Raw genomic sequence first — 17,334 nt, 5'->3', positions numbered from 1 at the left:
CCACTGATTAGTGGTTCCAAAAAGCTTCTTAGATCGTGGTTCATCCTGGTTTGATAAGAATCATGAAGATAATGCCATATGTCCGAACAGGCTAATCTGGAATCATCTGGATAGAAAGTGGGATATCTTCTTACTCACAACTCCTATGAGATTTATTCAACTTCCTGGTTATTCTCCACTGATTAGTGGTTCCAAATAAAGCTTCTTAGATCGTGGTTCATCCTGGTTTGATAAGAATCATGAAGATATGGCATATGTCCGAACAGGCTAATCTGGAATCATCTGGATAGAAAGTGGGATATCTTCTTACTCACAACTCCTATGAGATTTATTCAACTTCCTGGTTATTCTCCACTGATTAGTGGTTCCAAATAAAGCTTCTTAGATCGTGGTTCATCCTGGTTTGATAAGAATCATGAAGATATTGCCATATGTCCGAACAGGCTAATCTGGAATCATCTGGATAGAAAGTGGGATATCTTCTTACTCACAACTCCTATGAGATTTATTCAACTTCCTGGTTATTCTCCACTGATTAGTGGTTCCAAATAAAGCTTCTTAGATCGTGGTTCATCCTGGTTTGATAAGAATCATGAAGATATTGCCATATGTCCGAACAGGCTAATCTGGAATCATCTGGATAGAAAGTGGGATATCTTCTTACTCACAACTCCTATGAGATTTATTCAACTTCCTGGTTATTCTCCACTGATTAGTGGTTCCAAATAAAGCTTCTTAGATCGTGGTTCATCCTGGTTTGATAAGAATCATGAAGATATTGCCATATGTCCGAACAGGCTAATCTGGAATCATCTGGATAGAAAGTGGGATATCTTCTTACTCACAACTCCTATGAGATTTATTCAACTTCCTGGTTATTCTCCACTGATTAGTGGTTCCAAATAAAGCTTCTTAGATCGTGGTTCATCCTGGTTTGATAAGAATCATGAAGATATTGCCATATGTCCGAACAGGCTAATCTGGAATCATCTGGATAGAAAGTGGGATATCTTCTTACTCACAACTCCTATGAGATTTATTCAACTTCCTGGTTATTCTCCACTGATTAGTGGTTCCAAATAAAGCTTCTTAGATCGTGGTTCATCCTGGTTTGATAAGAATCATGAAGATATTGCCATATGTCCGAACAGGCTAATCTGGAATCATCTGGATAGAAAGTGGGATATCTTCTTACTCACAACTCCTATGAGATTTATTCAACTTCCTGGTTATTCTCCACTGATTAGTGGTTCCAAATAAAGCTTCTTAGATCGTGGTTCATCCTGGTTTGATAAGAATCATGAAGATATTGGCATATGTCCGAACAGGCTAATCTGGAATCATCTGGATAGAAAGTGGGATATCTTCTTACTCACAACTCCTATGAGATTTATTCAACTTCCTGGTTATTCTCCACTGATTAGTGGTTCCAAATAAAGCTTCTTAGATCGTGGTTCATCCTGGTTTGATAAGAATCATGAAGATATTGCCATATGTCCGAACAGGCTAATCTGGAATCATCTGGATAGAAAGTGGGATATCTTCTTACTCACAACTCCTATGAGATTTATTCAACTTCCTGGTTATTCTCCACTGATTAGTGGTTCCAAATAAAGCTTCTTAGATCGTGGTTCATCCTGGTTTGATAAGAATCATGAAGATATTGCCATATGTCCGAACAGGCTAATCTGGAATCATCTGGATAGAAAGTGGGATATCTTCTTACTCACAACTCCTATGAGATTTATTCAACTTCCTGGTTATTCTCCACTGATTAGTGGTTCCAAATAAAGCTTCTTAGATCGTGGTTCATCCTGGTTTGATAAGAATCATGAAGATATTGCCATATGTCCGAACAGGCTAATCTGGAATCATCTGGATAGAAAGTGGGATATCTTCTTACTCACAACTCCTATGAGATTTATTCAACTTCCTGGTTATTCTCCACTGATTAGTGGTTCCAAATAAAGCTTCTTAGATCGTGGTTCATCCTGGTTTGATAAGAATCATGAAGATATTGCCATATGTCCGAACAGGCTAATCTGGAATCATCTGGATAGAAAGTGGGATATCTTCTTACTCACAACTCCTATGAGATTTATTCAACTTCCTGGTTATTCTCCACTGATTAGTGGTTCCAAATAAAGCTTCTTAGATCGTGGTTCATCCTGGTTTGATAAGAATCATGAAGATATTGCCATATGTCCGAACAGGCTAATCTGGAATCATCTGGATAGAAAGTGGGATATCTTCTTACTCACAACTCCTATGAGATTTATTCAACTTCCTGGTTATTCTCCACTGATTAGTGGTTCCAAATAAAGCTTCTTAGATCGTGGTTCATCCTGGTTTGATAAGAATCATGAAGATATTGCCATATGTCCGAACAGGCTAATCTGGAATCATCTGGATAGAAAGTGGGATATCTTCTTACTCACAACTCCTATGAGATTTATTCAACTTCCTGGTTATTCTCCACTGATTAGTGGTTCCAAATAAAGCTTCTTAGATCGTGGTTCATCCTGGTTTGATAAGAATCATGAAGATATTGCCATATGTCCGAACAGGCTAATCTGGAATCATCTGGATAGAAAGTGGGATATCTTCTTACTCACAACTCCTATGAGATTTATTCAACTTCCTGGTTATTCTCCACTGATTAGTGGTTCCAAATAAAGCTTCTTAGATCGTGGTTCATCCTGGTTTGATAAGAATCATGAAGATATTGCCATATGTCCGAACAGGCTAATCTGGAATCATCTGGATAGAAAGTGGGATATCTTCTTACTCACAACTCCTATGAGATTTATTCAACTTCCTGGTTATTCTCCACTGATTAGTGGTTCCAAATAAAGCTTCTTAGATCGTGGTTCATCCTGGTTTGATAAGAATCATGAAGATATTGCCATATGTCCGAACAGGCTAATCTGGAATCATCTGGATAGAAAGTGGGATATCTTCTTACTCACAACTCCTATGAGATTTATTCAACTTCCTGGTTATTCTCCACTGATTAGTGGTTCCAAATAAAGCTTCTTAGATCGTGGTTCATCCTGGTTTGATAAGAATCATGAAGATATTGCCATATGTCCGAACAGGCTAATCTGGAATCATCTGGATAGAAAGTGGGATATCTTCTTACTCACAACTCCTATGAGATTTATTCAACTTCCTGGTTATTCTCCACTGATTAGTGGTTCCAAATAAAGCTTCTTAGATCGTGGTTCATCCTGGTTTGATAAGAATCATGAAGATATTGCCATATGTCCGAACAGGCTAATCTGGAATCATCTGGATAGAAAGTGGGATATCTTCTTACTCACAACTCCTATGAGATTTATTCAACTTCCTGGTTATTCTCCACTGATTAGTGGTTCCAAATAAAGCTTCTTAGATCGTGGTTCATCCTGGTTTGATAAGAATCATGAAGATATTGCCATATGTCCGAACAGGCTAATCTGGAATCATCTGGATAGAAAGTGGGATATCTTCTTACTCACAACTCCTATGAGATTTATTCAACTTCCTGGTTATTCTCCACTGATTAGTGGTTCCAAATAAAGCTTCTTAGATCGTGGTTCATCCTGGTTTGATAAGAATCATGAAGATATTGCCATATGTCCGAACAGGCTAATCTGGAATCATCTGGATAGAAAGTGGGATATCTTCTTACTCACAACTCCTATGAGATTTATTCAACTTCCTGGTTATTCTCCACTGATTAGTGGTTCCAAATAAAGCTTCTTAGATCGTGGTTCATCCTGGTTTGATAAGAATCATGAAGATATTGCCATATGTCCGAACAGGCTAATCTGGAATCATCTGGATAGAAAGTGGGATATCTTCTTACTCACAACTCCTATGAGATTTATTCAACTTCCTGGTTATTCTCCACTGATTAGTGGTTCCAAATAAAGCTTCTTAGATCGTGGTTCATCCTGGTTTGATAAGAATCATGAAGATATTGCCATATGTCCGAACAGGCTAATCTGGAATCATCTGGATAGAAAGTGGGATATCTTCTTACTCACAACTCCTATGAGATTTATTCAACTTCCTGGTTATTCTCCACTGATTAGTGGTTCCAAATAAAGCTTCTTAGATCGTGGTTCATCCTGGTTTGATAAGAATCATGAAGATATTGCCATATGTCCGAACAGGCTAATCTGGAATCATCTGGATAGAAAGTGGGATATCTTCTTACTCACAACTCCTATGAGATTTATTCAACTTCCTGGTTATTCTCCACTGATTAGTGGTTCCAAATAAAGCTTCTTAGATCGTGGTTCATCCTGGTTTGATAAGAATCATGAAGATAATGCCATATGTCCGAACAGGCTAATCTGGAATCATCTGGATAGAAAGTGGGATATCTTCTTACTCACAACTCCTATGAGATTTATTCAACTTCCTGGTTATTCTCCACTGATTAGTGGTTCCAAATAAAGCTTCTTAGATCGTGGTTCATCCTGGTTTGATAAGAATCATGAAGATATTGCCATATGTCCGAACAGGCTAATCTGGAATCATCTGGATAGAAAGTGGGATATCTTCTTACTCACAACTCCTATGAGATTTATTCAACTTCCTGGTTATTCTCCACTGATTAGTGGTTCCAAATAAAGCTTCTTAGATCGTGGTTCATCCTGGTTTGATAAGAATCATGAAGATATTGCCATATGTCCGAACAGGCTAATCTGGAATCATCTGGATAGAAAGTGGGATATCTTCTTACTCACAACTCCTATGAGATTTATTCAACTTCCTGGTTATTCTCCACTGATTAGTGGTTCCAAATAAAGCTTCTTAGATCGTGGTTCATCCTGGTTTGATAAGAATCATGAAGATATTGCCATATGTCCGAACAGGCTAATCTGGAATCATCTGGATAGAAAGTGGGATATCTTCTTACTCACAACTCCTATGAGATTTATTCAACTTCCTGGTTATTCTCCACTGATTAGTGGTTCCAAATAAAGCTTCTTAGATCGTGGTTCATCCTGGTTTGATAAGAATCATGAAGATATTGCCATATGTCCGAACAGGCTAATCTGGAATCATCTGGATAGAAAGTGGGATATCTTCTTACTCACAACTCCTATGAGATTTATTCAACTTCCTGGTTATTCTCCACTGATTAGTGGTTCCAAATAAAGCTTCTTAGATCGTGGTTCATCCTGGTTTGATAAGAATCATGAAGATATTGCCATATGTCCGAACAGGCTAATCTGGAATCATCTGGATAGAAAGTGGGATATCTTCTTACTCACAACTCCTATGAGATTTATTCAACTTCCTGGTTATTCTCCACTGATTAGTGGTTCCAAATAAAGCTTCTTAGATCGTGGTTCATCCTGGTTTGATAAGAATCATGAAGATATTGCCATATGTCCGAACAGGCTAATCTGGAATCATCTGGATAGAAAGTGGGATATCTTCTTACTCACAACTCCTATGAGATTTATTCAACTTCCTGGTTATTCTCCACTGATTAGTGGTTCCAAATAAAGCTTCTTAGATCGTGGTTCATCCTGGTTTGATAAGAATCATGAAGATATTGCCATATGTCCGAACAGGCTAATCTGGAATCATCTGGATAGAAAGTGGGATATCTTCTTACTCACAACTCCTATGAGATTTATTCAACTTCCTGGTTATTCTCCACTGATTAGTGGTTCCAAATAAAGCTTCTTAGATCGTGGTTCATCCTGGTTTGATAAGAATCATGAAGATATTGCCATATGTCCGAACAGGCTAATCTGGAATCATCTGGATAGAAAGTGGGATATCTTCTTACTCACAACTCCTATGAGATTTATTCAACTTCCTGGTTATTCTCCACTGATTAGTGGTTCCAAATAAAGCTTCTTAGATCGTGGTTCATCCTGGTTTGATAAGAATCATGAAGATAATGCCATATGTCCGAACAGGCTAATCTGGAATCATCTGGATAGAAAGTGGGATATCTTCTTACTCACAACTCCTATGAGATTTATTCAACTTCCTGGTTATTCTCCACTGATTAGTGGTTCCAAATAAAGCTTCTTAGATCGTGGTTCATCCTGGTTTGATAAGAATCATGAAGATATTGCCATATGTCCGAACAGGCTAATCTGGAATCATCTGGATAGAAAGTGGGATATCTTCTTACTCACAACTCCTATGAGATTTATTCAACTTCCTGGTTATTCTCCACTGATTAGTGGTTCCAAATAAAGCTTCTTAGATCGTGGTTCATCCTGGTTTGATAAGAATCATGAAGATATTGCCATATGTCCGAACAGGCTAATCTGGAATCATCTGGATAGAAAGTGGGATATCTTCTTACTCACAACTCCTATGAGATTTATTCAACTTCCTGGTTATTCTCCACTGATTAGTGGTTCCAAATAAAGCTTCTTAGATCGTGGTTCATCCTGGTTTGATAAGAATCATGAAGATATTGCCATATGTCCGAACAGGCTAATCTGGAATCATCTGGATAGAAAGTGGGATATCTTCTTACTCACAACTCCTATGAGATTTATTCAACTTCCTGGTTATTCTCCACTGATTAGTGGTTCCAAATAAAGCTTCTTAGATCGTGGTTCATCCTGGTTTGATAAGAATCATGAAGATAATGGCATATGTCCGAACAGGCTAATCTGGAATCATCTGGATAGAAAGTGGGATATCTTCTTACTCACAACACTTATGAGATTTATTCAACTTCCTGGTTATTCTCCACTGATTAGTGGTTCCAAATAAAGCTTCTTAGATCGTGGTTCATCCTGGTTTGAAAAGAATCATGAAGATATTGCCATATGTCCGAACAGGCTAATCTGGAATCATCTGATGTGATCATGGACCAGCCAACTCATGAAGACAATGTGATGATAGATGAGCCAGCTGCTGAAGATGTCTTAACCATACCAGAAGGTCCTATTACTCGTTCAAGGAGTAGACAACTCAAGAAAGCCATTGGAGGATTACTCATGATAGCCTGGAAGCAAGAAGAAGGTCTTGGAAGAAGCTTGATCAACCAAGACACACTTATCACCATTCAAGCAACATCACCATCAAGCTGATCATCATCTAGGCAAGTGGCTTGGTGTACTCTTTTTCCCTTAGATAGTTTTGTCCCACTGGGTTTTCTATCTAAGGTTTTTAATGAGGCATCAAGTTCACTTACACATCTCCTAGATGATGTATCATGGGTGCATCTCGGATGCATATTTATCTTATGTTATATTTTAGACTATGGTTTCTTTTTATTTCCTTTTATTTGAAACACAAGGAGTATGTTCCTTTATTTGAGCTTGTGTATGTACAAGTCTCAGCCTATATATATGTTGTGTCCGCAAACCCTAATATCTATCAAGTTATCTTTTCACAAACCTTTATCTCTTGTTCTCTCTTCTCCTTGTTATCAAGTTGGCGAGTGATCTTGTTGGTGTGTAGTATCCAACAGCCCAAGGATCTCTTCTTCGGTGTGTCATATCCGAACTAGGCATCTAGGAGTATCAAGAGCCCTTTCACATCTCTTGTGTCACCATTCATTCCACAAACCTTGAAGAACTTGAGTCTCTGATTCGTCCTTGCAAGGATCTATCCCCCTTATAACCAGAGAAGCATCCTAGGAGTGTATCAAGTGGTATCAGAGCAACTCTGGCTAGGGAAGTTGTTGTTTACTCGATTTTTCTTATAGATCTGTTCATCTATTTCATCACTATTGCTAGATCTGTGTATGTTTGTCTCAGAACTGATAGATCTAAGTATTTCGACTAGGGTTTCTAAAGAGTCCATTCATATTCTTGTTGTCTACGGTTTTGAAACTTCTAGATCTATAAGTTGTTTGTGTTTGCTTGATTCGATCTGTTCTTATATCCATAGATCTGTGATTGTTGAGTCATATCATCATTTGTTGAACTTGATCTATTGGTGTAAGTGTGGAAAGAGTTTTTAAAATCAAACCTGATCCGTGTTGTTCAAGTTTTATCATCATTTGTTGTTTCCTTATTTGAATCTATTTCGTTTTGTTTTGTTTCTTGAACTATTTACTGGTTGCTTTCTTTTGTTTATCTCAGGTACTATGGCTGGAGATGAAGAAGAGGATGCAGGTGTTAGTCTAGAGCATAAAGCCTTGCTTGAAGCTTTAACTCGCCGTATGCACACTATGATGGAAACAAGATTGGGTACCTTCCGCGAAGAGCTTGATGCTCAGTCTTCAGAACCTAGACGTGATCCAAGGCAGAACCGACGAGAACCGGCTAGAAGAGAGCATGATGGTTCAGAAGAGACTGACAACTACTATGAAAGAGAACGGCACAGCTCAGACTCTAGACACAGCAGCCGTAGCAACCGAAGGCACAGGCGTGAGCATCGTCCACGCAATGAACTAGCTGGATTGAAGCTAAAAATCCCTCCTTTCCATGGCAAGGCTGATCCAGATGCTTATCTTGAGTGGGAGAAGAAGATTGAGCTAGTTTTCAACTGTCAACACTACACTGAGCTTAAGAAGATTCAAGTGGCTGCTACTGAATTCTATGATTATGCCTTGAGCTGGTGGGATCAGTTGGTTACAAACAAGAGGCGTAATGGTGAGTACCCTATTGAGACTTGGGCTGAGATGAAAGCTGTGATGCGCAGGAGGTTTGTGCCAAACCATTACCATCGTGATCTCCATCAAAGACTAAGAAAGCTCACACAAGGATCACGATCAGTAGAAGAGTACTTCCAAGAGATGGAGTTGTTGATGTTGAGAGCTTGCATATCAGAAGATAGAGAGGCTACTATGGCTCGGTTCCTTGGAGGACTTAACCGTGAGATACAAGACAATGTAGAGATGCAACACTATGTTGAGCTAGAAGAGATGCTACACAAAGCGATTCTGGTGGAGCAGCAAGTTAAGAGAAAGCATCAGTCACGAGGAAGCTATGGTACCAGCAAGTATCAGCAGGCTAAAGAGGAGAAACCAGCGTATCATAAGGATAATAAGCTTCAGCCAAAAGAAGATACCAAGCCAGGCAGTACTATCAGCAAAGACAAAGGGAAAACTGAAGCTACTTCTTCACGAGCCAGGGATGTCAAGTGTTTCAAATGTCAAGGACGTGGTCACTATGCTAATGAGTGCACTAACAAGCGAGTCATGATCCTCTTGGACAATGGAGAGTATGAATCTCAGGATGAGAAGCTTGAGGATGATCAGGAGCTTTCAGATGAAGAGTATGAAGAAGAACCAGTTCAGGGAAGATTGTTGGTTGCAAGAAGGACTCTCAGCTTGCAAAATAAAACCGTGGAGCTTGAGCAGAGAGAGAACTTGTTCTACACACGCTGCATGGTTCAAGGGAAGATATGTAGCCTGATCATTGATGGTGGGAGCTGTGTTAATGTTGCTAGTGAGACCATGGTGAAGAAGCTTGGATTAGAAACTCAGAAACATCCTAAACCTTACCGGCTGCAGTGGCTTAATGAAGAGGGTGAGATGAGAGTATCCACACAAGTCTCTGTACCATTCTCCATTGGTAGGTATGAAGATGAGATTCTCTGTGATGTGATACCAATGGAAGCAAGTCACATCTTGCTTGGTAGGCCGTGGCAATTTGATAGAAAAGTCACACATGATGGCTTTGCAAATAAGCATTCTTTTGAGTTCAATGGTAGGAAGACTACTCTGGTGCCTCTGACTCCTAAGGAAGTGCATCAAGATCAGTTGCAGCTTCAAAAGAAGAAAGAAATCGATCTCAAACCAGAGAAGAACAAGCAGCACAACTTCTATGCCAAAGCTGGTGATATCAAAAGATCTCTTCACTCTAACCAGCCTGTTTTTAAAGAAATCTTTTGAATCTAACTGAGTGTACACCGGTGTATCCGAGTGAGATGTTAGCTCTTTTACAGGAATTTGAAGATGTATTTCCAGAAGATAATCCCATAGGTCTACCACCTATCCGTGGGATTGAGCATCAGATTGATTTTGTGCCAGGAGCTACTCTTCCTAACAGACCAGCATACAGAACTAATCCAGTGGAGACTAAGGAGCTACAAAGACAGGTTGAAGAGTTGATGGAGAAAGGCCACATCCGTGAGAGCATGAGTCCTTGTGCTGTACCAGTGCTCCTTGTACCCAAGAAGGATGGAAGCTGGCGCATGTGTGTTGATTGTAGAGCAATCAACAATATAACAGTGAAGTATCGCCACCCTATTCCTAGATTAGATGATATGCTTGATGAGTTGCATGGTTCTAGCATCTTTTCTAAGATAGATTTGAAAAGTGGATATCATCAAATTAGGATGAAAGAGGGAGATGAGTGGAAAACAGCCTTTAAGACTAAGCATGGTTTGTATGAGTGGTTAGTGATGCCCTTTGGCTTAACTAATGCTCCTAGTACTTTTATGAGATTGATGAATCATGTGCTTAGATCCTTTATAGGATTGTTTGTGGTAGTTTATTTTGATGATATCCTTGTGTACTCTAAGAGCTTAGAAGAGCATATAGTTCATCTTAGGACTGTTCTTGATGTTTTGAGAAAAGAAAAGCTCTTTGCTAACCTCAAAAAGTGCACTTTCTGTACGGATAACTTGGTCTTCCTAGGTTTTGTTGTGAGTGCAGATGGAGTAAAGGTGGACCAGGAGAAGGTAAAAGCTATACAAGAGTGGCCAATTCCTAAGACCATAAGTGAAGTAAGAAGCTTCCATGGGTTAGCTGGTTTCTACCGACGATTTGTGAGGGACTTTAGCACCATAGCAGCTCCTTTGACTGAAGTGATCAAGAAGGAAGTCGGTTTCAAATGGGGAGAAGCACAAGAACTTGCCTTTCAATGCCTAAAAGAGAAGCTTACTCATGCCCCTCTTCTCATACTTCCTGATTTTAATAAAACTTTTGAAATAGAATGTGATGCCTCAGGAATTGGTATTGGTGCTGTGCTTATGCAGGAAAGAAGACCCATAGCATACTTCAGTGAGAAACTTGGAGGAGCAACTCTCAACTATGCTACCTATGACAAGGAACTCTATGCTTTAGTAAGGGCTTTGCAGACCTGGCAACACTATCTATGGCCCAAGGAGTTTGTCATACACACTGATCATGAATCTCTCAAGTACCTCAAGGGCCAGAATAAGCTCAGCAAGAGACATGCAAGATGGGTCGAGTTCATTGAAACCTTTCCTTATGTAATCAAATACAAACAAGGTAAGGAAAATATAGTTGCTGATGCACTATCCAGAAGGTATACCCTCTTGAATACTCTTGATGCTAAGTTGCTAGGATTTGAACAACTTAAAGATATGTATGCAACTGACTCTGACTTTCAGGAAGCTTATAAATCGTGTGAGAAGTATGCTGCTGGGCATTACTTTAGGCAGGATGGGTTCTTATTCTATGATAATAGACTGTGTGTGCCTAACTGTTCTTTAAGAGATTTATTTGTCAGGGAATCCCATGGAGGAAGTTTAATGGGACACTTTGGTATTGCCAAGACTCTCAAGGTTTTGCAGGATCACTTCTTTTGGCCACACATGAAACGAGATGTTGAGAGGATCTGTGGGAGGTGTGCAACTTGCAAAGCAGCTAAGTCAAAGATCCAACCCCACGGTTTGTATACTCCTTTACCTATTCCTACTCACCCTTGGAATGATATATCTATGGACTTTGTTGTCGGATTGCCAAGGACCAAGACAGGTAAGGATTCTATCTTTGTGGTTGTGGATAGATTTTCTAAAATGGCACACTTCATTGCTTGTCATAAGACTGATGATGCTTTACATGTTGCAAACCTGTTCTTTAAAGAGATTGTGCGCATTCATGGTATGCCTAGGACTATAGTTTCTGATAGAGATACTAAGTTTCTTAGTTATTTTTGGAAAACTCTTTGGTCTAAGCTAGGTACTAAGCTATTATTCTCTACTACATGTCATCCACAAACTGATGGGCAGACTGAGGTAGTCAATAGAACTCTTGGAACTCTCTTGCGTGCATTCATTAAAAAGAATCTGAAATCATGGGAAGAGTACTTGCCTCACTGTGAATTTGCTTATAATCATGCCCAGCACTCTGCATCTAAGTATTCTCCTTTTGAAATTGTTTATGGGTTCAATCCCATCTCTCCTTTGGATCTAATGCCTTTACCTGAGTGTGCTAGGGTCAGTATGGATGGGAAAAAGAAAGCAGAGATGGTGCAGCAGATCCATGAGCAGGCTAGAAAGAATATTGTTGAGAAGACAAAGCAGTACACTAAGAAAGCAAACAAGGGCAGGCGCGAGATGATCTTTGATGTAGGAGATATGGTGTGGGTTCATTTGCGCAAGGAGAGGTTTCCCAAAGAAAGAAAGTCCAAGCTGATGGCGAGGATAGATGGCCCATTTGAAATCATCCAGAAAATCAATGACAATGCCTACAAGATTGATCTTCAAGGTAAGTATGATATAAGCAACAGTTTCAATGTTACTGACTTGATTCCTTTTGTTGCAGATGAGCTTGATTTGAGGTCAAATCCTTTTCAAGAAGGAGGGGATGATGTGATCATGGACCAGCCAACTCATGAAGACAATGTGATGATAGATGAGCCAGCTGCTGAAGATGTCTTAACCATACCAGAAGGTCCTATTACTCGTTCAAGGAGTAGACAACTCAAGAAAGCCATTGGAGGATTACTCATGATAGCCTGGAAGCAAGAAGAAGGTCTTGGAAGAAGCTTGATCAACCAAGACACACTTATCACCATTCAAGCAACATCACCATCAAGCTGATCATCATCTAGGCAAGTGGCTTGGTGTACTCTTTTTCCCTTAGATAGTTTTGTCCCACTGGGTTTTCTATCTAAGGTTTTTAATGAGGCATCAAGTTCACTTACACATCTCCTAGATGATGTATCATGGGTGCATCTCGGATGCATATTTATCTTATGTTATATTTTAGACTATGGTTTCTTTTTATTTCCTTTTATTTGAAACACAAGGAGTATGTTCCTTTATTTGAGCTTGTGTATGTACAAGTCTCAGCCTATATATATGTTGTGTCCGCAAACCCTAATATCTATCAAGTTATCTTTTCACAAACCTTTATCTCTTGTTCTCTCTTCTTCTTGTTATCAAGTCGGCGAGTGATCTTGTTGGTGTGTAGTATCCAACAGCCCAAGGATCTCTTCTTCGGTGTGTCATATCCGAACTAGGCATCTAGGAGTATCAAGAGCACTTTCACATCTCTTGTGTCACCATTCATTCCACAAACCTTGAAGAACTTGAGTCTCTGATTCGTCCTTGCAAGGATCTATCCCCCATATAACCAGAGAAGCATCCTAGGAGTGTATCATCATCTGGATAGAAGGTGGGATATCTTCTTACTCACAACTCCTATGAGATTTATTCAACTTCCTGGTTATTCTCCACTGATTAGTGGTTCCAAATAAAGCTTCTTAGATCGTGGTTCATCCTGGTTTGATAAGAATCATGAAGATAATGGCATATGTCCGAACAGGCTAATCTGGAATCATCTGGATAGAAGGTGGGATATCTTCTTGCTCACAACACTTATGAGATTTATTCAACTTCCTGGTTATTCTCCACTGATTAGTGGTTCCAAATAAAGCTTCTTAGATCGTGGTTCATCCTGGTTTGATAAGAATCATGAAGATATTGCCATATGTCCGAACAGGCTAATCTGGAATCATCTGGATAGAAAGTGGGATATCTTCTTACTCACAACTCCTATGAGATTTATTCAACTTCCTGGTTATTCTCCACTGATTAGTGGTTCCAAATAAAGCTTCTTAGATCGTGGTTCATCCTGGTTTGATAAGAATCATGAAGATAATGGCATATGTCCGAACAGGCTAATCTGGAATCATCTGGATAGAAAGTGGGATATCTTCTTACTCACAACACTTATGAGATTTATTCAACTTCCTGGTTATTCTCCACTGATTAGTGGTTCCAAATAAAGCTTCTTAGATCGTGGTTCATCCTGGTTTGATAAGAATCATGAAGATATTGCCATATGTCCGAACAGGCTAATCTGGAATCATCTGGATAGAAAGTGGGATATCTTCTTACTCACAACTCCTATGAGATTTATTCAACTTCCTGGTTATTCTCCACTGATTAGTGGTTCCAAATAAAGCTTCTTAGATCGTGGTTCATCCTGGTTTGATAAGAATCATGAAGATAATGCATATGTCCGAACAGGCTAATCTGGAATCATCTGGATAGAAAGTGGGATATCTTCTTACTCACAACTCCTATGAGATTTATTCAACTTCCTGGTTATTCTCCACTGATTAGTGGTTCCAAATAAAGCTTCTTAGATCGTGGTTCATCCTGGTTTGATAAGAATCATGAAGATATTGGCATATGTCCGAACAGGCTAATCTGGAATCATCTGGATAGAAAGTGGGATATCTTCTTACTCACAACACTTATGAGATTTATTCAACTTCCTGGTTATTCTCCACTGATTAGTGGTTCCAAATAAAGCTTCTTAGATCGTGGTTCATCCTGGTTTGATAAGAATCATGAAGATATTGCCATATGTCCGAACAGGCTAATCTGGAATCATCTGGATAGAAAGTGGGATATCTTCTTACTCACAACTCCTATGAGATTTATTCAACTTCCTGGTTATTCTCCACTGATTAGTGGTTCCAAATAAAGCTTCTTAGATCGTGGTTCATCCTGGTTTGATAAGAATCATGAAGATATTGCCATATGTCCGAACAGGCTAATCTGGAATCATCTGGATAGAAAGTGGGATATCTTCTTACTCACAACTCCTATGAGATTTATTCAACTTCCTGGTTATTCTCCACTGATTAGTGGTTCCAAATAAAGCTTCTTAGATCGTGGTTCATCCTGGTTTGATAAGAATCATGAAGATATTGCCATATGTCCGAACAGGCTAATCTGGAATCATCTGGATAGAAAGTGGGATATCTTCTTACTCACAACTCCTATGAGATTTATTCAACTTCCTGGTTATTCTCCACTGATTAGTGGTTCCAAATAAAGCTTCTTAGATCGTGGTTCATCCTGGTTTGATAAGAATCATGAAGATATTGCCATATGTCCGAACAGGCTAATCTGGAATCATCTGGATAGAAAAGTGGGATATCTTCTTGCTCACAACACTTATGAGATTTATTCAACTTCCTGGTTATTCTCCACTGATTAGTGGTTCCAAATAAAGCTTCTTAGATCGTGGTTCATCCTGGTTTGATAAGAATCATGAAGATAATGGCATATGTCCGAACAGGCTAATCTGGAATCATCTGGATAGAAAGTGGGATATCTTCTTACTCACAACTCCTATGAGATTTATTCAACTTCCTGGTTATTCTCCACTGATTAGTGGTTCCAAATAAAGCTTCTTAGATCGTGGTTCATCCTGGTTTGATAAGAATCATGAAGATATTGCCATATGTCCGAACAGGCTAATCTGGAATCATCTGGATAGAAAGTGGGATATCTTCTTACTCACAACTCCTATGAGATTTATTCAACTTCCTGGTTATTCTCCACTGATTAGTGGTTCCCAATAAAGCTTCTTAGATCGTGGTTCATCCTGGTTTGATAAGAATCATGAAGATATTGCCATATGTCCGAACAGGCTAATCTGGAATCATCTGGATAGAAAGTGGGATATCTTCTTACTCACAACTCCTATGAGATTTATTCAACTTCCTGGTTATTCTCCACTGATTAGTGGTTCCAAATAAAGCTTCTTAGATCGTGGTTCATCCTGGTTTGATAAGAATCATGAAGATAATGGCATATGTCCGAACAGGCTAATCTGGAATCATCTGGATAGAAAGTGGGATATCTTCTTACTCACAACTCCTATGAGATTTATTCAACTTCCTGGTTATTCTCCACTGATTAGTGGTTCCAAATAAAGCTTCTTAGATCGTGGTTCATCCTGGTTTGATAAGAATCATGAAGATAATTGCCATATGTCCGAACAGGCTAATCTGGAATCATCTGGATAGAAAGTGGGATATCTTCTTACTCACAACTCCTATGAGATTTATTCAACTTCCTGGTTATTCTCCACTGATTAGTGGTTCCAAATAAAGCTTCTTAGATCGTGGTTCATCCTGGTTTGATAAGAATCATGAAGATATGGCATATGTCCGAACAGGCTAATCTGGAATCATCTGGATAGAAAGTGGGATATCTTCTTACTCACAACTCCTATGAGATTTATTCAACTTCCTGGTTATTCTCCACTGATTAGTGGTTCCAAATAAAGCTTCTTAGATATGGTTCATCCTGGTTTGATAAGAATCATGAAGATATTGCCATATGTCCGAACAGGCTAATCTGGAATCATCTGGATAGAAAGTGGGATATCTTCTTACTCACAACTCCTATGAGATTTATTCAACTTCCTGGTTATTCTCCACTGATTAGTGGTTCCAAATAAAGCTTCTTAGATCGTGGTTCATCCTGGTTTGATAAGAATCATGAAGATAATGGCATATGTCCGAACAGGCTAATCTGGAATCATCTGGATAGAAGGTGGGATATCTTCTTGCTCACAACTCTTATGAGATTTATTCAACTTCCTGGTTATTCTCCACTGATTAGTGGTTCCAAATAAAGCTTCTTAGATCGTGGTTCATCCTGGTTTGATAAGAATCATGAAGATAATGCCATATGTCCGAACAGGCTAATCTGGAATCATCTGGATAGAAAGTGGGATATCTTCTTACTCACAACTCCTATGAGATTTATTCAACTTCCTGGTTATTCTCCACTGATTAGTGGTTCCAAATAAAGCTTCTTAGATCGTGGTTCATCCTGGTTTGATAAGAATCATGAAGATAATGGCATATGTCCGAACAGGCTAATCTGGAATCATCTGGATAGAAAGTGGGATATCTTCTTACTCACAACTCCTATGAGATTTATTCAACTTCCTGGTTATTCTCCACTGATTAGTGGTTCCAAATAAAGCTTCTTAGATATTGGTTCATCCTGGTTTGATAAGAATCATGAAGATATTGCCATATGTCCGAACAGGCTAATCTGGAATCATCTGGATAGAAAGTGGGATATCTTCTTACTCACAACTCCTATGAGATTTATTCAACTTCCTGGTTATTCTCCACTGATTAGTGGTTCCAAATAAAGCTTCTTAGATCGTGGTTCATCCTGGTTTGATAAGAATCATGAAGATAATGGCATATGTCCGAACAGGCTAATCTGGAATCATCTGGATAGAAAGTGGGATATCTTCTTACTCACAACTCCTATGAGATTTATTCAACTTCCTGGTTATTCTCCACTGATTAGTGGTTCCAAATAAAGCTTCTTAGATCGTGGTTCATCCTGGTTTGATAAGAATCATGAAGATAATGGCATATG

General features: G+C 39.1%; 1 protein-coding gene across 1 annotated transcript; it reads left to right on the top strand.

Annotated features, from left to right (window-relative positions):
- Positions 1-6,842: 6,842 nt before the first annotated feature.
- On the top strand, positions 6,843-12,655 carry LOC130504544 (uncharacterized; the record flags this gene model as incomplete). The annotated part of the gene is given in 9 exon segments (XM_056999161.1): positions 6,843-6,999; positions 8,067-9,300; positions 9,379-9,763; positions 10,068-10,133; positions 10,135-10,659; positions 10,750-11,160; positions 11,290-11,383; positions 11,546-12,388; positions 12,446-12,655. Coding segments are annotated over 9 exon segments (3,925 nt in total), but the record flags the coding sequence as incomplete, so codon positions are not given.
- Between the last annotated feature and the right edge of the window lie 4,679 nt (positions 12,656-17,334).

Source organism: Raphanus sativus, unplaced genomic scaffold (assembly GCF_000801105.2).
Source record: "Raphanus sativus cultivar WK10039 unplaced genomic scaffold, ASM80110v3 Scaffold1649, whole genome shotgun sequence".
Classification (NCBI taxonomy): domain Eukaryota; kingdom Viridiplantae; phylum Streptophyta; class Magnoliopsida; order Brassicales; family Brassicaceae; genus Raphanus; species Raphanus sativus.
This window is presented reverse-complemented; position numbering and strand designations above follow the sequence as displayed.